Here is a 19582-nt window from a genome sequence, read left to right on the forward strand (position 1 = left end):
AGGCAGATGTCAAGATAATTAGTTGATTTTTTTCGGGATTGATATTTTAGATATATTTTATAAAAAAGAAAATACGGCGCTGCTATTAGATGATTTTGAACAGGCAATTATTAGGGCAGCCCTAGGCTTCAGAAATCGTTGTTGGAGACAGGTAGAGGCGGGGCCTGTGTGTTTGGGTCAGTGAGTGTCAGTATCGGCCGCACACTAGCGCTTGTCGGGCTGCAGCCATGTCGTCTCCGCTGGAGAAGCCGCAGATTATCGCGCACGTCCAGAAGTCGGTGAATTACACCTTGTTCGACTGCAAATGGATCCCGTGCAGCGCCAAGTTCGTCTGTCTGGGCAATCTGGCCCGGGGGAGCGGGATCCTGCAGATCTATGAGATCCAGCACGGGGAGACCAAGCTCATCCGGGAGGTGAGCAGCATCTGATACCGCGGGAGATCATAGGGCCCAGTGTCTGCACTGTATCAGGATCAGCACGGTCACTGCCCGATCATTCACTGCTTATTAGGCTTTCTGTAGTGTCAGTGTATACACGTTACCATGGTAACTGGGAGCCGGTAACTGCCACAGGGAGGAGTCACACGTGATCAATGAGATGGAGGTATAAGGTGGTAATAAGGGGGTGACACTGGTAATAGGGGGGTGACACTGGTAATAAGGGGGGTGGTACTGGTAATAAGAGGGTGACACTGGTAATAGGGGGGTGACACTGGTAATAAGGGGGTGGTACTGGTAATAAGGGGGTGGTACTGGTAATAAGGGGGTGACACTGGTAATAGGGGGGTGACACTGGTAATAAGGGGGTGGTACTGGTAATAAGAGGGTGACACTGGTAATAAGGGGGGTGGTACTGGTAATAGGTGGGTGACACTGGTAATAAGGGGGGTGGTACTGGTAATAGGTGGGTGACACTGGTAATAAGGGGGGTGGTACTGGTAATAGGTGGGTGACACTGGTAATAAGGGGGTGACACTGGTAATAAGGGGGTGGTACTGGTAATAAGGGGGGTGGTACTGGTAATAAGAGGGTGACACTGGTAATAGGGGGGTGACACTGGTAATAGGGGGGTGACACTGGTAATAAGGGGGTGGTACTGGTAATAGGGGGGTGACACTGGTAATAGGGGGGTGACACTGGTAATAAGGGGGGTGACACTGGTAATAAGGGGGGTGACACTGGTAATAAGGGGGGTGACACTGGTAATAAGGGGGTGACACTGGTAATAAGGGGGGTGACACTGGTAATAAGGGGGGTGACACTGGTAATTAAGGGGGTGGTACTGGTAATAAGGGGGTGACACTGGTAATAAGGGGGTGGTACTGGTAATAAGGGGGTGGTACTGGTAATAAGGGGGGTGACACTGGTAATAAGAGGGTGACACTGGTAATAAGGGGGTGACACTGGTAATAAGAGGGTGGTACTGGTAATAAGGGGGTGACACTGGTAATAAGGGGGGTGACACTGGTAATAAGAGGGTGGTACTGGTAATAGGGGGGTGACACTGGTAATAAGGGGGTGGTACTGGTAATAAGGGGGGTGACACTGGTAATAAGAGGGTGGTACTGGTAATAAGGGGGTGACACTGGTAATAAGGGGGGTGACACTGGTAATAAGAGGGTGGTACTGGTAATAGGGGGGTGACACTGGTAATAGGGGGGTGACACTGGTAATAAGAGGGTGGTACTGGTAATAAGGGGGGTGACACTGGTAATAAGGGGGTGACACTGGTAATAAGGGGGGTGACACTGGTAATAAGGGGGGTTGACACTGGTAATAAGGGGGGTGACACTGGTAATAAGGGGGGTGACACTGGTAATAAGGGGGGTGACACTGGTAATAAGGGGGGTGACACTGGTAATAAGGGGGGTGGTACTGGTAATAAGGGGGTGACACTGGTAATAAGGGGGTGATACTGGTAATAAGGGGGGTAGACAGGTAATAAGGGGGTGGTACTAGTAATAAGGGGGTGACACTGGTAATAAGGGGGTGACACTGGTAATAAGGGGGTGATACTGGTAATAAGGGGGTGATACTGGTAATAAGGCGATCTGTAATGTATTCTGTCCGTGCACTCCGTCTATGTTGGTGCAGGTTGATCAGAAAAAGTCAATGTTTATATAACAACCGCACTCGACTCTCGGACCAGTATTTATAATGCCATCTTTTTATTTTTATATTTCATGTATTATTTTCAAAAAAGAGTTCTCATCACACATAAATTAGTACACCCAATCGGGCCTTTTCGGTCAGAGGAACCTTTGTCAACCAGGTATGCTACTTATGGTATGAAAGATGGGAGATGTGCCCAAAAGAACAGGGTGCCTCAAACATATTGTGAGTGGATGTAGATGGCGGCCGGAGCTCCATTTCAGCCGTTAAAATAGGTGCAGAGCTAATTTCCATTGTGTTGAATGGAAATTCTGCTCTGCAGTTCACACGGTGGAATTTCCGCACTGAACTAATCCGCTTTCCGCCAGAAGAATGAACATGTTCATTCTTCCGCTAGCGGAAGCCTATACAAACCAATGGGGTTTTGATTTTCTGTTTAAGCGCGGAATATGCGCGTATTCAGCGCGGAATACAAGCGTAATACAAGCGGAAATTACGCGCTGAATCAGCGCGGAAATGGGGAAAAGGGGGGGGGAGGAGGATTCTAGTATATATTCTGGTATAGTCTAGTTTACTCGCCAAATACTCGCTGAATTTCAGTGCTGAATGCATGCGGATTCAGCGCGGATTCCTCGAGTATTCCGCGCTGAATTTGTCAAGAGCTGATTACGAGCTGAACACTTTCCTAGTGGAATACGCAGGGATTCTGCTTGCATTCTGCTTATATTCTGCTCGGAACTCCGTGTCAGTTGATTTCAGGCAGAAATATTTCCTCACGTAATCCGCCCCTTTTGCTCTGTGTGAACTTGTCCTAAGTCTATGGGGCTGCAGAATGGAGATTATTGATGGCGCTTGTCTCCTGACCAGTGGGGGTCACCCATGAAGACTGTCCCTGTGACCTGACAAAGGACCAGCGTGTGATACGCCAGCCGTAGTAAATTCCTATCTATGAAGGATTTATTAAGGTTGTATCTGTACGTCGGTCTTATATAAATCCTTGACCCACTATGCCACTTTTTACTGATATATGCCAGGTGCGGAGATAACTCCCCACACACACACTCTTACTACACTTAAAGTGCTAAGTTATTTTCACTTATCCCCTATCCACTCTTTCCCTGAGGATCTCTACAAGATCTCTTGAATGGAGCAGTGGGTCGGCGCATGACCAGCTGCTCCATTCATTCTTTATGGAGCCGCTGAGGATAACTGATTGCTGTACTCTGATATCTCCAGCAGCTCCATAGACAATGAATGAAGCTATGAGGGTAAAGAGTTAGCGAGCGCCTGGGGAGTGGACTGCACTGATGACATGTCAAAAGTAATTTATAATGACGGGTATTCCTTAATCCCTTAAGGACGGGGCCAATTGTCACTTTTGCGTTTTCGTTTTTTCCTCCTCTCCTTCTAATACCCATAACACTTTTATTTTTCCACCTTCAGGGCCATGTGAGGGCTTGTTTTTTCAGGAGCAGGTGTACTTTGTAATGGCGTCTTTCAATCTGCCATAAAATAAATGCCGGCATCCCAAAAATATCATTTATGGGGTAAACTTGGGTAAACAAAAGCGATTCTGCAAATTTGGGGGGGGGGGGGGGTTCCATGTTTATGTAATGCACTTTATAGTAAAACTGGCATTTTTCCTTTATTCTATAGGTCGGTCTGAACACAGCGATATGCAGGTTTTCTAACGTTTTACTATTAGCAGTAAAACTTTTTTTTGCAAATAGGTATATTTAAAATGGCCGTATTGTGACTCCTAGAGCACTTTTATTTTTTTCACCTTTGGGTTGTCATTTTATGCATAAAATGTCATTTAAAAAAACATTATTTATTATTTTTGTGTTTTATGTATAAAATGGGTGATTTTCACTTTTATTGGGGGAGGGGCTTTGGGGCATTTTTAAAAACTTATTATTATTTTTTTTTTTTACACTTTTTAAGTCCCTTTACATTATTACATTAGATTACATACACTGATCACTGCTCTGCCATAGCGTAGCAGGGATCAGTGTTATCGGCAATCTTCTGATAGAGTCTGTCTGGGGCAGGCTCTATTGCCGGACTTCTCCTTTAATACTTTTGTCTTCCGTACTTGCTGCTCATATACATTGTATAGGGTTCTTCCAAGACTCCAATGAAAGATGATGTCCGTGGAGATGAGGACAGGTGTTCTCAGTGAGATAAGCTGAAGCCATCTTCTCCCCATAGAGAACATTCCTGTGTATGGAGAGGACAGGAGCGATAACAGATTACCTCCTCCCCTCTGTAAAGCGGCTCCATTAGAATGAATGGAGCCGCATCACAGAGGGGAGGGCAGACTGACACACTGGGGACTGGTGGGCTCGCCTCCAGCTCTTCAGGCCGGGAATAGACGGCACCGTGCGCGGGAACCAGGTCACGGTTCAAAAAAAGGAACAAGGCAATGGCATCCCCGTACCAGTCTGTTCATGTAAAAAAAAATAAACTTAAAGCTATGTACCCGATGGTATATTCACTTTAAGCCATGTCCTGTTGTTGGATATATTGCAAAAGTATCTAAACAGAGACATTTTTTTTTTTTTTTATAATATTGCAGTAAATGGTGATCAGGACCCCTATGTTTCTATTGTGGTAAAACAAAGAAAACATTCCAGGTAGTTGTTTATTATATAGGAATATTATAAGATTCTTATTCATTGTAAAGCTTCATTACTTCCAGGGCACTGTATGTATGATAAGGGGGTAAAATACATAAGACAAGGCAACTCAACACAGTGCGGTTTAATGCCCGTATTCCACGAGTCGTTTGTAGGAGCAAACGAGCGCTATTAGCGCTCGTTTGCTCCTCGTTCCCTGCTCGCTGCCGCCGCTATTCAACGCGGCGTCAGCGAGCGGGTGAGTGCGGGAGGGGCGGCGGGGAGCTGCTGGGGGGGCTGCCCGGGGGATCGCTGATCGTCCGGGCAGCCCATAGGATATAGCAGCATCTGCTGCCGACGGTCCTATTCAACGGAACGACGGCAGCAGATCGCTGCTATATCAGTCGCTTGTTTTTCAACATGTTGAAAAACAAGCGACTGCAACGATCAGCCGACATGAACGATGTCGGCTGATCGTTGCACTCTATTCCACGGGACGAATATCGTTCGTAGCGGCCGTTATCGGCCGAATACGAACGATATTGCTCCTCTAAACGACCCGTGGAATAGGGCCTTAAGGATGAGGGGGTGAATGAAAGCAACAACGCCCAATATCACATGAGAGGACGTTTAAATCCTGGTACCCCCAATGATCAGCTGATTAAAGGGGCTGTGGCGCTCATGTAAGTGCTTTGGCCTCTATTATTTGCTTACATAACACAGCTCTGTACATTTGCTAGTGTCTGTACCTTGTATTGCAGCATGTTATATACAGACGCGTGACCCATCCATGAGTGTATGGAGGAATAATGTGTGGGCTGTCAGAAAGTTACATATCCCCAACAACCTGCACCTTGTGTCATGATGCAGCCCATGCAATGTGGTGCTATGTGGCGGCCATTTTAAATAAACCATACGTAACCCTGTAGAGAATTTGAGCAGACATAAGTAATAGTCATCGAAACCTCTGTGTCGTAATATACTATATATTATATCATTTTCTAACATGCACTCTTGTGTCACCTGAGCATACAAGTGACACTGGGCTTTAGGTATAAAACTTTATAGAACTTTCTTACTAATACTCCACCAAGATAAGCGAATGGAGAGAGAAGTCTGTGTTACGCCTCCGGCATGTTCTGCTTCTTTCCTCTGTTGCTAGGCAACACGCTACCCGTTTCTTCCCGAGCGCTGCTTTATATTACTTGGAGTATGTATCGTCCCTGTGCAATATTGGACTGAGCGTTGTGGTATATTAAAGATCTGGCTGAACAGAACAACATGCACCTACCTCCCTGTCTCCAGCGCAGGGGTCTGCTGGCCCCCGCTTCGGTTGCTGGTCCCACAGCTGCTCCCTGGTCTGAGTGGGGACCCGGTTCGTGACAGGGTCTCGCCTCGGCCACTGATTGGCAGAGCGGGCCTGTCACGTCCCAGTTCCCTTGTCAGGCCAGAAAGCCATCGGGGGTCTGGGAACTGGAGCAGTGGACAGAAGACCCCTGTGTTGGAGGCAGAGAGGCTCCAAAAGTGTAGAAACCTTTAATTCTTGTATTATAGTATAGTATATGTATATAGTATAGTATATATTGATTCTTAGATGCTGTGGGTAAATTGTGATTGAGGCCTCTTAAGTGGTTTCTGAGCTTCTACTACCCCATCAGCCCCGGGGTGACACAATGACTGGGATGCAGATGGATTTCTTTAGCAGCAGGGGGTCTATTGAAGGCCCCAAGGTATCTCATATATTTGTGCCTACTCTGTTTTGCCTCTGGCAGGTCTGGTTAGGCCGCCTATCAATGCTATGATGACAGGATCATACACTAGTAATAAAGTGCATTATATTAGCAATCTGAAGATTATATTTCAAAGTCCCTTTGTGGGACTAATAAAAAGTTAAAAAGTAAAAATTGAAGTTTTGGAAAAAATAATTTTCTTAAATAAAGAAAATACCCCCTTCCAAAAAAACACACATTTTTCCCTTACAAAATAATTCTAATATAAAACATAATAAATAAAAACACATATTTGGTATCACCACATCTATAATATTATCTCCTTATTTATCCCTTGTGGTGAACGCTACAGAAAAAAAAAGCTATACCAGACTTGCTGCATTCTGTTAATTTGCCTCCCAAAAATAAAATAAAAAGTTAGATGTACCTAAAGATGGCGCCAATAGAAAGTGCAACTTGTTGGCTTGAAAATGTTGACCTAAAAAATGAAAAGGTTGTGGCCCTTTTTGTGTGTGTCATTTTTGACAATTGTTACCTGAACACCACCTCGTAAAAACTCTGAAGGCGGCCATGTTGGTGTTCTGCAGTACTGTGTGTGATTACTCTGGTCTTAGGGCCCTATCTTGAGGAGGAAACTAGGGACGAACTATCAGGTCAGCACTCGCTTCCTTCTCGTTCCCCACTCGCTGTCTGTGCTAATACACGCACAGACATCGAGTGGGTAGCTATGGGAGGGGATGTTTAGATCGGGTGGCTCATAGAAGAGAGCGGCGGTCTGAAAAGAAGAGACTGTCGCTATCGTCATCAGGATTTTAGGCCGATAATAGCTTTGTGCATTAGGACCCTTAGCAGTGTGGGGGCAGTGGTAGTCACCTATAGCATGCAGTGCTTCCTAAGGTAATGCCAAGCTTCACATTGGTATATGTATTCTGACACACACCACAGCTGATCACAGTCAGGCCCTTTCTCTTAAAGTGTCACTGTCGTAATTTATTTTGTTGGTGCAGAAATCAGTAGTCCAGGTGATTTTAAGAAACTTTGTAATTGGGTTTATTAGGCAAATATGCCATTATCTGCATTCAAAAAGACTTTCCCCAGGTCCCCCCCCTTTCTCTCTCTCTCTCTCTCTTTCATCCACTGCTCATTATCAGGAAATCTCGACTTTTACACCAGTTGAGCCCTGTCTAATCTATGGAGAGGGGAGGAGGAAGGAGGGAGATTAGTCGTCAGCAGAGAGCAGAAAACAAAGGATTACACAGTGGGACCTGTGTGAAAGCTGGTATTCAGAAGTCAGTGCTGACTTCAGAGGAGATAGCCCGGTGATGTAGCAGTAAATTAACTTTTTGCTGTCCTGTTTAGGTGCCTCATCTCCCTCCACCCCTCCCCTCTCCATAGGGAACAATGAAGACGGGGGGGGGGGGGGAGCTTCAAACTGCTTTTTCATGATAAAAATGCATTTTTCGGCTAATAAACCCAAATACAAAGTTTCTTAAAATCGCCTGTACTATTGATTTGGGTTTGAAGGCTTTGTGTATAGACTAGACACTGTAATGATCATGTGTCACACCCGCTGCCCTCTAGCTGTTGCATAACTACAATTCCCACCATGCCTGGACAGCCAAAGCTACCGTAAAAGTTAAATAACCATAAGCTGTGCCGATAAGCCGTCCTTCTATACTATTGTACATGGTGTTTATCATGATCTCTTAGGACTAGAGGAGAAGGTCCCAATAGAACGTGATAACATGTTTTGACTCGGGAGCTGGGGACGATACAATTCCTCAGGGAGGATTCACAAAAAACTTTCTTGGTTTTACTAGGCCAGTGGGGACACGGCTAGATGTGTAAACACCTCGGAGCGCACCAGACTTCTAAGGATTGTCCCCTCTGATGCCACCTCTGAGTGTCGTGAATATTTACAGGGGTCGTAGACTTGGTAATAAACATGCTATGTTGGTTAATCTAGTTACGTGGAAATATCTGTCCAGCGTACGGGCGGCAATAAGCAATATTCCCCAGCTATACCCACTGACAAGGCTGTGCTGGGATTTCCTGCTGTAAGAGATGGACAGATCTGCTCTATTCAGTGTCTTACATACAGGCTGCCATGATCTTAGGATACAACCATAGGTATTCATGACTATATCCTGCACATAGGAAGGAGTAGGAGTCGTCCCAGGCAGCTTTGTGTTATCTGTAGCATTTCTTTCCCTGTAAGATATTGTATACCAAGTGATACATAAGTAATATATGTGTTTATGGTTTTTTTATGCATTTAATAGATCGAAAAACCAAAGCCCTTGAAATGTGGAACATTTGGAGCCAGTTCACTACAACAGAGATACTTTGCCACTGGTGACTTTGGAGGAAACCTCAATGTCTGGTAAGATGTTGCAGATAGAGGCGCTCTTTAAACAGGAATATCTGCTGGATTATATAGGGGTTAAGTGTTATTTGAGATGTGGGTTTCCCCCCAGACACAGCCCTACTCCTGTCTATGCACTCGGGTCTCTGGTGTTAAAACAAAAGCTTCATCCAGGTAAATAGGGCTGAGTTGCAAAACCAGTCACCACCTGGTGGACAGGAGTGGCGCTGTTTATAGTAGATCCACACACCCCTCACCCCCAAATCTCTTAAACACCAGTAAAGAATCAGTGCCATGATACCACTCCATGTTCCTCTATAGATGGGATACTTGTTTTTGTGCCCTGATCCCCCAGCGGGAGTTCTTCACACCTATCTGTGGAAAGCATGTGGAGTAGTATCATGGCAGTGTCTCTTCTATATATAGGCCATTGTATGGAGTTGCCCTGGTTAGTAATACGAGTAAATGGGCGTTCACACATAACAGATCCGCAGCGCATTTCTCTCGCCGCGGATCCCTGCCATGTATACTCTATGTGCAGACAAACTCGCAGCGGGATGGACATCCCGCTGTAGGTCAGCAGTCTGCCCCGTTAAACCCCCCCCCCCCCCCCCCCCCGCCACCGGAGCGTATACATCACCTTCTCCACACTCCAGCTTGCTTTAGGGTTCCCGGCATTTCCCGCTCAGTCAATCAGTGCGCTGCCCCACCGATGTCCATCCCACTGCGAGTTTGTCTGCCCATAAGTGTACAGGGCAGGGATCCGCTGCAGATCCGTCACGTGTGAACGCACCCTTAAGGGGTTATCCAGCACTACAAAAACATGGCCACTCTTCCCCCTCTCTTGTCTCCAGTTCAGGTGTGGTTTGCAATTAAGCTCCATTCACTTCAATGGAACTGAGTTTTTAACCCCGCCCAATCTGGAGACAAGAGTAGGGGGAAAGTGGCCATGTATTTGTAGCGCTGGATAACCCCTTTAATTCCATTGAAGTCACTGGAGCTGAACTGTAATACCACACAAAACCTGGGGACAGGGGTGATGCTGTTTTTGCATGAAAGTAAGCTGTGTTTGTCAATTTTTTTTAAAATCTGTTATTAACCCTTATGTTCCGGTCATTGAAGTCTTTTAAATTCACAACTCCTTTGTAGAAGATGTGTTAACACTAGGGTTTGACTTTTGCTTGGATTTCAGGGTTGGACGTTGTAAGAATAATAACTAAACTGGCAATTGCTGCTTTTCTGGTTTGTTAGCTAGTAACGCCAATATAAGGGACGGTGCAAAAAAGTTAGGAGGATAATGTGCTAAACGACGTTTTTATTCCTGTTTTACTCTAATCGTGTTAAGAAATATTGATGCCAACCAGCAATATGCACAGTAACTCAGTAATAAGTCATTGCATACTATCAAATTACAGTAAGATTACTTCCTGTGAGCATTAACAGTAGAATTGGCTGTGATTTCAGGCAATCCAACCTGGAATAACACACTGTATTGTGGATCATATGTCATACATCGCCATCTTGTGGCCAAACTGGTGAATAATTTAAAAATGTAGAATAAAGACAACAGTAAAGTGTCTGATACTACGCTGCTGATCTATATTACTTGAATCGGTCCACTTGGCTTCTATTTGCAGTATAAAGCAAAAAATCTTTCCTGCCAGAAGAGTTTATTTAGGCAATTGGGGTGTATACAGGACATAACGGAGAAGCTTTTATAACACAGTTGACCTCATATTGCTATAGAAAAAATTATATTTGCTTTCTAGGAATCTGGAAGCTGCAGATACCCCAGTGTACTCTGTGAAGGGGCACAAGGAGATAGTCAACTGTATAGATGGAGTTGGCGGCTTAGGTATTGGGGAAGGAGCTCCGGAGATTGTTACAGGAAGCCGGGATGGTAAGTCGTCTGTAAAATAAGATTTAAAGGCGTTTTGTGATAATGAAAACTAGCTTCAGCGGCCTACTAAATAAACATATATTGGTAGCTAAAGTAGTTTTCTGTGATCTTTTTATTCTTTTTTTCTTTTCTGATGCAAACTGTCTGCTTTATCCTTATAGTCCCATTTCACGCGGCATGAAAGCGATGACATGTCCCCTTTAACTTCACCAGCTTGTGTTCATGTCAGCATTTCATAGGAACCATGCTTCTTCGCCAATCTGTATGGATCCCTAGTACACTGGTGCCTTGGATCCCGGACTATAATTGTAATCCAAATCCACTCTTAAACCAAAGCAAAACTTCCCATAAGAAATCACTGATATGTAGACAATTGGTTCCACACCCCAAAAATAATGAATAACATGTAAAACAAATAAAACAAAGAATTAGAAAAAGCTGGATATGTTTTATTATAAGTTACTGTACAGTATAGCAATCAGCATGTGGAGTATAATGTATAGTAAGAGCATAAACTTAATAAAAAACATTAGCTGTTTGTAGATACAGGATGGAACTGCAGATCCCCATAATGGCTGAGTGTGAGTGCAGGCACAGTATAGCAGCAGTGTGTATAGCTGAGCGTTGGTGCAGGCACAGTATAGCAGCAGTGTGTATAGCTGAGTGTGAGTGCAGGCACAGTATAGCAGCAGTGTGTATAGCTGAGTGTGAGTGCAGGCACAGTATAGCAGCAGTGTGTATAGCTGAGCGTGAGTGCAGGCACAGTATAGCAGCAGTGTGTATAGCTGAGCGTGAGTGCAGGCACAGTATAGCAGCAGTGTGTATAGCTGAGTGTGAGTGCAGGCACAGTATAGCAGCAGTGTGTATAGCTGAGCGTGAGTGCAGGCACAGTATAGCAGCAGTGTGTATAGCTGAGCGTGAGTGCAGGCACAGTATAGCTGAGTGTAAGTGCAGGCACATTATAGCAGGAATGGAGAGGATGGGAAACACAAGGGCTGACAGAGACTGCAGGGAGCATGAAGGAATGAGCAGGACAGATGCGGGCACATACATGCAGGACTCTCTGTCCGGGGAGAGAGGGGTTACAGCTATGAAGAGATTACCTCCACAGTCCTGTCCTCTGATGTAAGCCCCAGCCTGAGTTGGATCTGCTATGATTTGGAAAGGGAGGGAGACTTCCTGGGTCATAGAACAGTGCTGTAGACCACCCTGTTCAGGCCATACCCCTCCCCCGCTCTGCCTCCCACCCAGTACAGTGAGCTCTTAAACCAAAACGCTCTTAATCTAAGTTACCCTTAAACCAAAGTACCACTGTATTCACCGATAGCTAATCTTCAGTGAAGGGAAACTGACAGCATGTATATGCATATATCGCTGCTGTCAGTTTCCCATTGCCAATCACAGTGTGTACATACCATATGCGCTGCTCTGCGATCCAGATTTTTTCTTATCCCTGGACTGACAGCTGTCAGTCATTCTGGAGGAGGGCAGCGCTCTGAGGATTCTGCAGACACTGTCAACAAATGTTTTTTAAGAAAATACTGGATCACAGAGCAGCGTAAGTGGTATGTACATGTGATCCCATGTGTGCATTAATACTATTGCACAAGTAGTGGGGGGTTTAGTGTTTTTTTTCCCCTTCATCATCCAGCTTTTAGCAGTATTCGGTGCATGTATACTTGTGTATGCCATGGTTGGCCTCATGCGTGGTGAGTATATGACATTATATGTAATTTTATTAACACTTTTCTCTACTTTCCTTACAGGAACTGTAAAGGTTTGGGACACGAGACAAAAAGACACCCCAGTTGCCAACATGGAACCAGTAGAAGGAGAAGCCAAAAGAGATTGCTGGACTGTAGCATTTGGTAAATATATTATATCCATGTACAACAATAAGGACAGCTAAAGCCTGGAATCTATTACTGTTTTGTTCCCTTCGCTGGCATTATAGAATCACAAACTTAGCACAACCTCACGTGAGGAGGAAAAGGTGACTTACATTGATTCTAGATTCTAAGCGTTCTGGCCGTAATACAATTCATTCAGTTGTCGCATATAATTTTAATAATAATAGGTCAAGCATGTTGTAAATGAAATCAAAATTTCACTTCATTTTATTAGTGATGATACTTTGCTGTGGAGCCCCAAGCTTAAAGAGGAAGTCCCATGAACACTAAAATCGGCAGGTGAACTTACCTGTCCTCATGCCTCCATTGCGCCACTCCTGGGTCCCGTTAACTGCAGGCGGCCATCATCCTCTGCTGGAAACAGAGTACGTCACGTACCCGACTTTTCCAGCAGCAACACCATGGCTCGGCTGAGCGATTACCCGTTCAGCCAGTCAATGACAGGGGCAGGGTCCCGCCCCAGTCACTGATTGGCTGAGTGGGCAGTCACTCAGCCGGGTATGTGACATTACAGCTAGCAGAGCTGCAGGACGCTGGCTGCTGTGAACCAGTGTTTTTTTATTTTCTCCCCCACCCCCCCTGCCTGATTATTTTAGTGTTCGACTTCAGATTTACATGAAACATGTTAAAAAGGCGTCTTTTTGTGTTCTGATTTATAAACTTCCGTGTAATACTATTGTGCGATGTACAGAAGTGTCTATAAAAGTAGCAAGAAGTGAATATGTATGCGTAATTTTGACAATGTTTGCCCCTGTTTTATACTGAAGGTGATGCCTACAACCAGGAGGAGCGTGTTGTGTGTGCCGGCTACGACAACGGGGATATCAAGCTGTTTGATCTGCGCAACATGTCCCTAAGATGGGAGACCAATATCAAAAATGGGGTATGGTGGTTTTTATTTTAGTTTTAAGGGCCTGTTCACACTACGTATTCAGCACGCGGTCTCCTCGGTCTCCGCACCGAATCCTGCGCCAAATCCCTCCTGCTATGTCTTTCAATGGGAGGGTTTGCGTATCTTCGCGACAAATTTGTAGTGTGAACGGACCCTTACCTTTCCTCAGTCACTGACCAGAATAGTTCTGTAAAACAACTACTTCCTGCTCTCTGCAGAAAGGTGTAACACACTGTATCCTTATTGTCTGGAATGTTCCTTTAAATGGGCACTGCTATTAAAAAAAAAACAAAAAAAAAACTTTTGACATTTCACAGGAACCACCAGTTTGTTTTAAGAGTTCTCAGGCATCCTAATGACTTCACAACTCAGACATTAATAACATCCTATCAACACTCCATTCATTTCTTTAGAGCCTCCTTCACAGGGATTATCACAGGAAAACATTGATCACCAATCCACAGACATTCTACACTGTGAGCGACCATTGGAGTGTGATGGCACCGTCCTAGCTGGGCAGCTGCATTGTATATATGATTCCGTGTTTATGGCATGCTCTATATTTTACCCTTGTTATTACTATATTTATTACAGGTCTGCAGTTTGGAGTTTGACAGGAAGGATATCATGATGAATAAATTAGTCGCCACATCCTTGGAAGGAAAATTTCATGTGTATGACATGAGGACGCAACATCCTACAAAAGGTTTTGCATCGGTAACGGAAAAGGTAATACATTTTTCTCCTACAATGGGTACTGGGGTGATGCCATGAAGGTCTGAAAGGTGGACATACCACCACGAGTTGTCAGGAGATGACTTTTGTGCCTATAGAGACTGGCAGGACTCCTCCACAATGGGGGGGAATCCAATATGATGCATGTGTGTACCACCTTGCATTAGAAATTAAAGAAAGAAGGTGCATAACGGGGTAAAGGAAACCAATGAGGGAATCCATGGGCCATATACTGCCTCCTTAGGTCTGTATGAGGCATAACATAGTATATCAGTTTTTGTAGATCTTAACTACAGACCATGAGGTATTTGTCTACAAACAACCACACCTGACCTAGTGACATGTACAGCTTATAGGGCCCTTTTACACAGAAAGATTATCTGACAGATTATCTGCCAAAGATTTGAAGCCAAAGCCAGGACTGGATTTGAAAAGAGGAGAAATCTCAGGCTTTCCTGTATGACCTGATCTCTGTTTATAGTCTGTTCCTGGTTTTGGCTTCAAATCTTTGGCAGATAATCTGTCAGATAATCTTTCTGTGTAAAAGGGCCCATAAGCTGGTAGGGTCTGTAGTGGGAAACCACTAAGTGCTCATTGTCAGTACCCTACTTAAATTTTGCACACTAAAATTAGTTGGCTGAATCCCTAGCTACAGTGTACTACAGGAACAGGGAGTATGATAGATATATATATATATATATATATATCTCCTGTTATATATTGGAATATAACCCGTGTCACATATATCACATTTCTCTACAACTGAAGATCGCTTTTTCTATTAGGCGCACAAGTCTACCATATGGCAAGTCCGGCATCTACCACAGAACAGAGATGTCTTCATGACGACCGGAGGAGCTGGAAGCCTTCATCTCTGGAAATAGTGAGTACAGTCTATTTTTTTTTTTTTTTTTTTTTTATTTATGTTGAAAGACTCAATGAGTGACTTAATCACTAAAATTTCCACTTTAAAGAAGAAGTCCAGCTTTTGCTAAAAGCCAGCAGCAGGCCAGGGGGAAATTGATTTCAAGTAACAACTTGCCTCTCCCCGTACCTGCGGTGAGCAGCTGGAGCGGCCGCGGGACCCCCACTGGAAGTCATTTAGTTCTGATAATGTCACGATTTTGGGGAAAATGTCTGTCCCGGCTGATGGGCTGGCTACTCAACCTATCAGGGCCTGAAGCGGCATCCCGCCCCAATCGTGGAGATCCTGGAGCCTGTGAGGGTCCCGCAGCTTCTCACTGCAGGCACGGGGAGAGGTAAGTTGTTACTTTAAATCAATTTCCCCCCTACCCCTGCAGGATCACGAGTTTTAGCAAACGCCGGACTTCTCCTTTATTTGTATGATCTGTACAGAGCCTGATAAGACCTATAGGTATTGTCCCCTTTTAATAACCTGTTTTTATGGCTCGCTCAGGATCTTTCCTTCTATAGGACAGAGTGGAGGGCTGTAGACCACTATTTACTCAAATAGCTTGTAATAGCATATTTGTACTAACCACTTCGAGAGAAATACAAGACCCAATAGAACATACAGAGGCAAACTGGTAAAGGTCAGGCAAAGAAAGAAAGAGGAAGAAACCTGAGAGGAGGAACAATGTCTGGTATCTTGGGGGAAGTTTCCTGCTGCCCCTTTGTCTGCTGTGTGGCCCCATTAGAAGGCAGAGTCCTATGGTGCAGCCACCTTCCGCCCAACCATAAATAAGAGATGACTTACATGCTCACAGTAAGGGTCCTATTCCACGGGCGGAGCAGGGCCCGATCAACGACGTGAACGAGCGCCGATCTGCACTCGTTTACTGGACCTATTCCACGGCCCCGATGATCGTGAAACAAGGGCTGCTGGGACATCGTTAGGGCCCTATTCCACCGGACGATTATCGTTCAGATTATCGTTAAATCGTTTGAATCTAAACGATAATCGTTCGGTTGAAATGCAGTTAACGATTAACGACCGAACGAGAAATCGTTGATCGCTTTATAAGACCTGGACCTATTTTTATCGTTGCTCGTTCGCAAATCGTTCGCATTGATAAGACATAGTTCAGTCGTTTGCAATAGATACGAACGCATTAGCAAAGAAATAGCGAAGAAAAAACGATCGCAAATACAATCATAAGTAACGATTATCGTTCCATGGAAATGAGTGAACGTTTTCAGGTCTTTCACAATAGCGGTCGTTTGAGATCGTTAACGATTATGCGAACGATAATCGTCCGGTGGAATAGGGCCCTTACCGATGTCCTTGCAGCCCTTGCTTCATACATTACCTGTCCGGGCCGCAGGTCTTCTCCCGGTGACGCGCGGCAGCATCGGCTTCGGAGCGGGGCTGTCTGAACTGACAGACCGCTCAGCCAATCACTGGCCGCGGCGGTCCCGGCCAGTGATTGGCTTAGTGGTCTGTCAGTTATCAGTAATGTATGGTTCTGCTGAAATTGTCAGTCGCCACCGCGCACCGCTATTAAACCGTAGCGATGCGCTGGTGGCGAATGACGATTTTAGGTCTGAACCTAAATGAACGATCAGCCGATGACACGATCATTGGCTGATCGTTCTCTCTATTCCACGGAGCGATTTGCCGAATGGGGCCGATTCGGCCGATTATCGCTCCTGTGGAATAGGCCCCTAAACCAAAGTTGACCACTCTTTTCCATCGCTCTATTGGCTTTTTTAGTGCAGCCATAGATGCTCCTTTCCTGCAAGGAAATCAAAGCCCACCATCAGTGCTCATTCACATAATGAGCCAGAGGGCAACCAATCACAGCTAAGAATTATTTCTGAATTCTAGTCAGATTTAAAGTTGGACTGTGATTGGTTACTTTCTCTCCGATTGATAAATCTGGATGATGGTTTTCAGTGCTGAGATGACATAACATTGACCCATCACCCCTTGTCTTTCTCCCCAGTGAATATCCTGCTCAGCGATCTCGGAAAGACTCTGACGGTGTGGATATGGGGGTGGCGGGAACAGTCAGTCTACTCCAGAACGTCACTCTATCCACGCAGCCCATCTCCAGCATAGACTGGAGCCCCGATAAGAAAGGCTTGTGTGTTTCCACCTCATTTGACCAGACTGTCAGGGTTCTCATTGTCACAAAGCTCAACAAACTTTGATTCCTGGATCTAAAGAGACTATTGGGATTCACCTTCTAAACCTTTTCTCTCCGATTCAGAGAAGCTTTCACGTCTACAATACCAATATACCCTGGTGCACTCTGTTCATGGCCTGTAAATTACAGGCCATGTTCTGGCCTGTCATTTTAGGATTAGTGGGGGGTCCCTGTGGTTTCACCCCTTCAAAGGAACACTGCAGGAAAAAGTGACACAGTGTCATGCCAAATGCAGAGCCTGAGAGGGTGGAGCGTGAAATGGGAGTTTGAAGACCAAGTAAAATACCTCTTCAGTATAACAGACTGTATCAGATTGTTCTGCAGTGTTCCTTTAAAGGGCTTATCCTAAGATTGCCTGGCTTCTGTATTATTAATAGAGCCGCACGTGACCGGCGGCTTTATTCATTCCAATGGAGCGTCGTAAAGAACGTTGGAAGAGTGCTGTACCTGGCTCTTCCTGTCGGCGCCATAGGAATGAATAGAGCCGCGGGTCATGTGCTGCAATCGCAGCTTTATTGATAATACAGAAGCCGGGGCCTGATATGGAGATCAGTGGGGGTACTGAAGTCGGACCCCCAGCTATCGCCTACCTTTCCCCTATCCTGTGGATAGGGGAAACGTTTATTTTTCCTGGAATACCTCTTTAATATTGGTATAATAAATATAAATAACATGATTTATATATGAATGATCTAATATCGTTGAATTGATAGTCCCCCAGATAATATATATATATATATTTAGAAGTATTCTATGTCCCACTGTAAAACGAAGATGGACCAGTCACATTGTGCTACATTCAGAAAGCAATCTTTCTTATTTGACTACATGAACTTTCACAGCTTACATTTTTTATGATAAATTGACGTTTTTACAATGTAGCTACTTTTATAGAATGAAAGTGCCTGATGTATGAGAGAATAGCTGCATAATGCCGCTCATATATACAAATAAACATAGTACAGAAAGTAGATTGGATTCTATTTTTTCGTCTTTAAGAATTGGGTAAATTCTTATAGTGGCAATGTATTTCCATAAGCAAAGTACAGCAAAAACAGCACCACCCCTTTCCTCAGGTTGTGTGTGGTATTGCAGTTATGCTCCATTCTCTTTAATGAAACCGAGCTGCAAAACTCACACCCAAACTAAAGACAAGAGTGGCGCTGTCTGTGGAAGAAAGCGGACAAAGTTTCATTATTAAGATTACGCATTTCAAGAGGCTGAACACTTTCTTTTCAAGGTCTGTACTAAGTTTCTTTACTATATTCAGTGTCTAAAAAACACATAGGGGGAGATTTATCAAACATGGTGTAAAGTGAAACTGGCTCAGTTGCCCCTAGCAACCAATCAGAGTCCACCTTTCATTCCTCACAGACTCTTTGAAAAATGAAAGCTGGAATCTGATTGGTTGCTAGGGGCGACTGAGCCAGTTTCACTTTACACCATGAGGGAGCAACCAATCAGATGCCACCTTTCATTTTTCAAACAATCTGTGAGGAAAGAAAGGTACAATCTGATTGGTTGCTAGGGGCAACTGAGCCAGTTTCACTTTACACCATGTTTGCTCCTTAAGGGTAGCTTCACACGTAGTGAATCACAGCGGATTTCACGATGCGAGTTACGTAGCAGAATCCGCTGCCACTCCCAACTACTGTGAGTTTGAGTGGAATTTACATTCTGCTGTGATAATGTAAATGCCGGCCCCCTTAACCCGACGCCGCTGTGGCTGCATCTGAGGTCCCGTGTAGACAATAAGTGACGGTGGCGGAGCCATGCACTGATTGGCTGGGCGCAACCGCTGGGAGCCTCAGATGTAGCTGGAGCGGGGACCAGGTACAGTATGCTCCGGGCGGTGACTGGTTAAGGGGGCCGGCATTTACATTCTCGCAGCATTCAATCTCACAGTAGCGGAAGTGGCAATTCGCTATGTGTGAAGCTGCCCTTAATCTTAGTCTTCTTGCCTATATGCATCTCTATGAGCCGTCTTCTCTCTCTCACTGACATGGCTCAGATGTCTAATAAGCAGACATGCTGAGTGTGAGGAACACTGACCTGTACAGACCATACATGTCTCCTCCGTGTTAAGAAGGAGATTCGAAATCCTCAGTGGAATGGTGATCGCAGTCCTGTAAGCATAGAGAAGCAGCTGTATTACAGTGCTCTACACAGGTCTGCATGGGTGCTGGGCTCACATAACCATTTTGCTATTTG

The 19582-nt window shown here is 44.9% G+C and overlaps 1 protein-coding gene across 1 annotated transcript; it reads left to right on the top strand.

Annotated features, from left to right (window-relative positions):
* The first annotated feature begins 142 nt into the window (after positions 1-142).
* Positions 143-18342, top strand: DNAAF10 (dynein axonemal assembly factor 10). Its single transcript, XM_069954786.1, has 8 exons — positions 143-413; positions 8742-8842; positions 10594-10724; positions 12491-12592; positions 13402-13517; positions 14121-14255; positions 15047-15144; positions 17168-18342. Exons 1-8 carry the CDS (start codon positions 228-230, stop codon positions 17373-17375), a joined length of 1077 nt encoding a protein of 358 aa, XP_069810887.1. The 5' UTR covers positions 143-227; the 3' UTR covers positions 17376-18342.
* Positions 18343-19582: the final 1240 nt, after the last annotated feature.

Source organism: Dendropsophus ebraccatus, chromosome 15, assembly GCF_027789765.1.
Source record: "Dendropsophus ebraccatus isolate aDenEbr1 chromosome 15, aDenEbr1.pat, whole genome shotgun sequence".
In the NCBI taxonomy this organism is placed as follows: domain Eukaryota; kingdom Metazoa; phylum Chordata; class Amphibia; order Anura; family Hylidae; genus Dendropsophus; species Dendropsophus ebraccatus.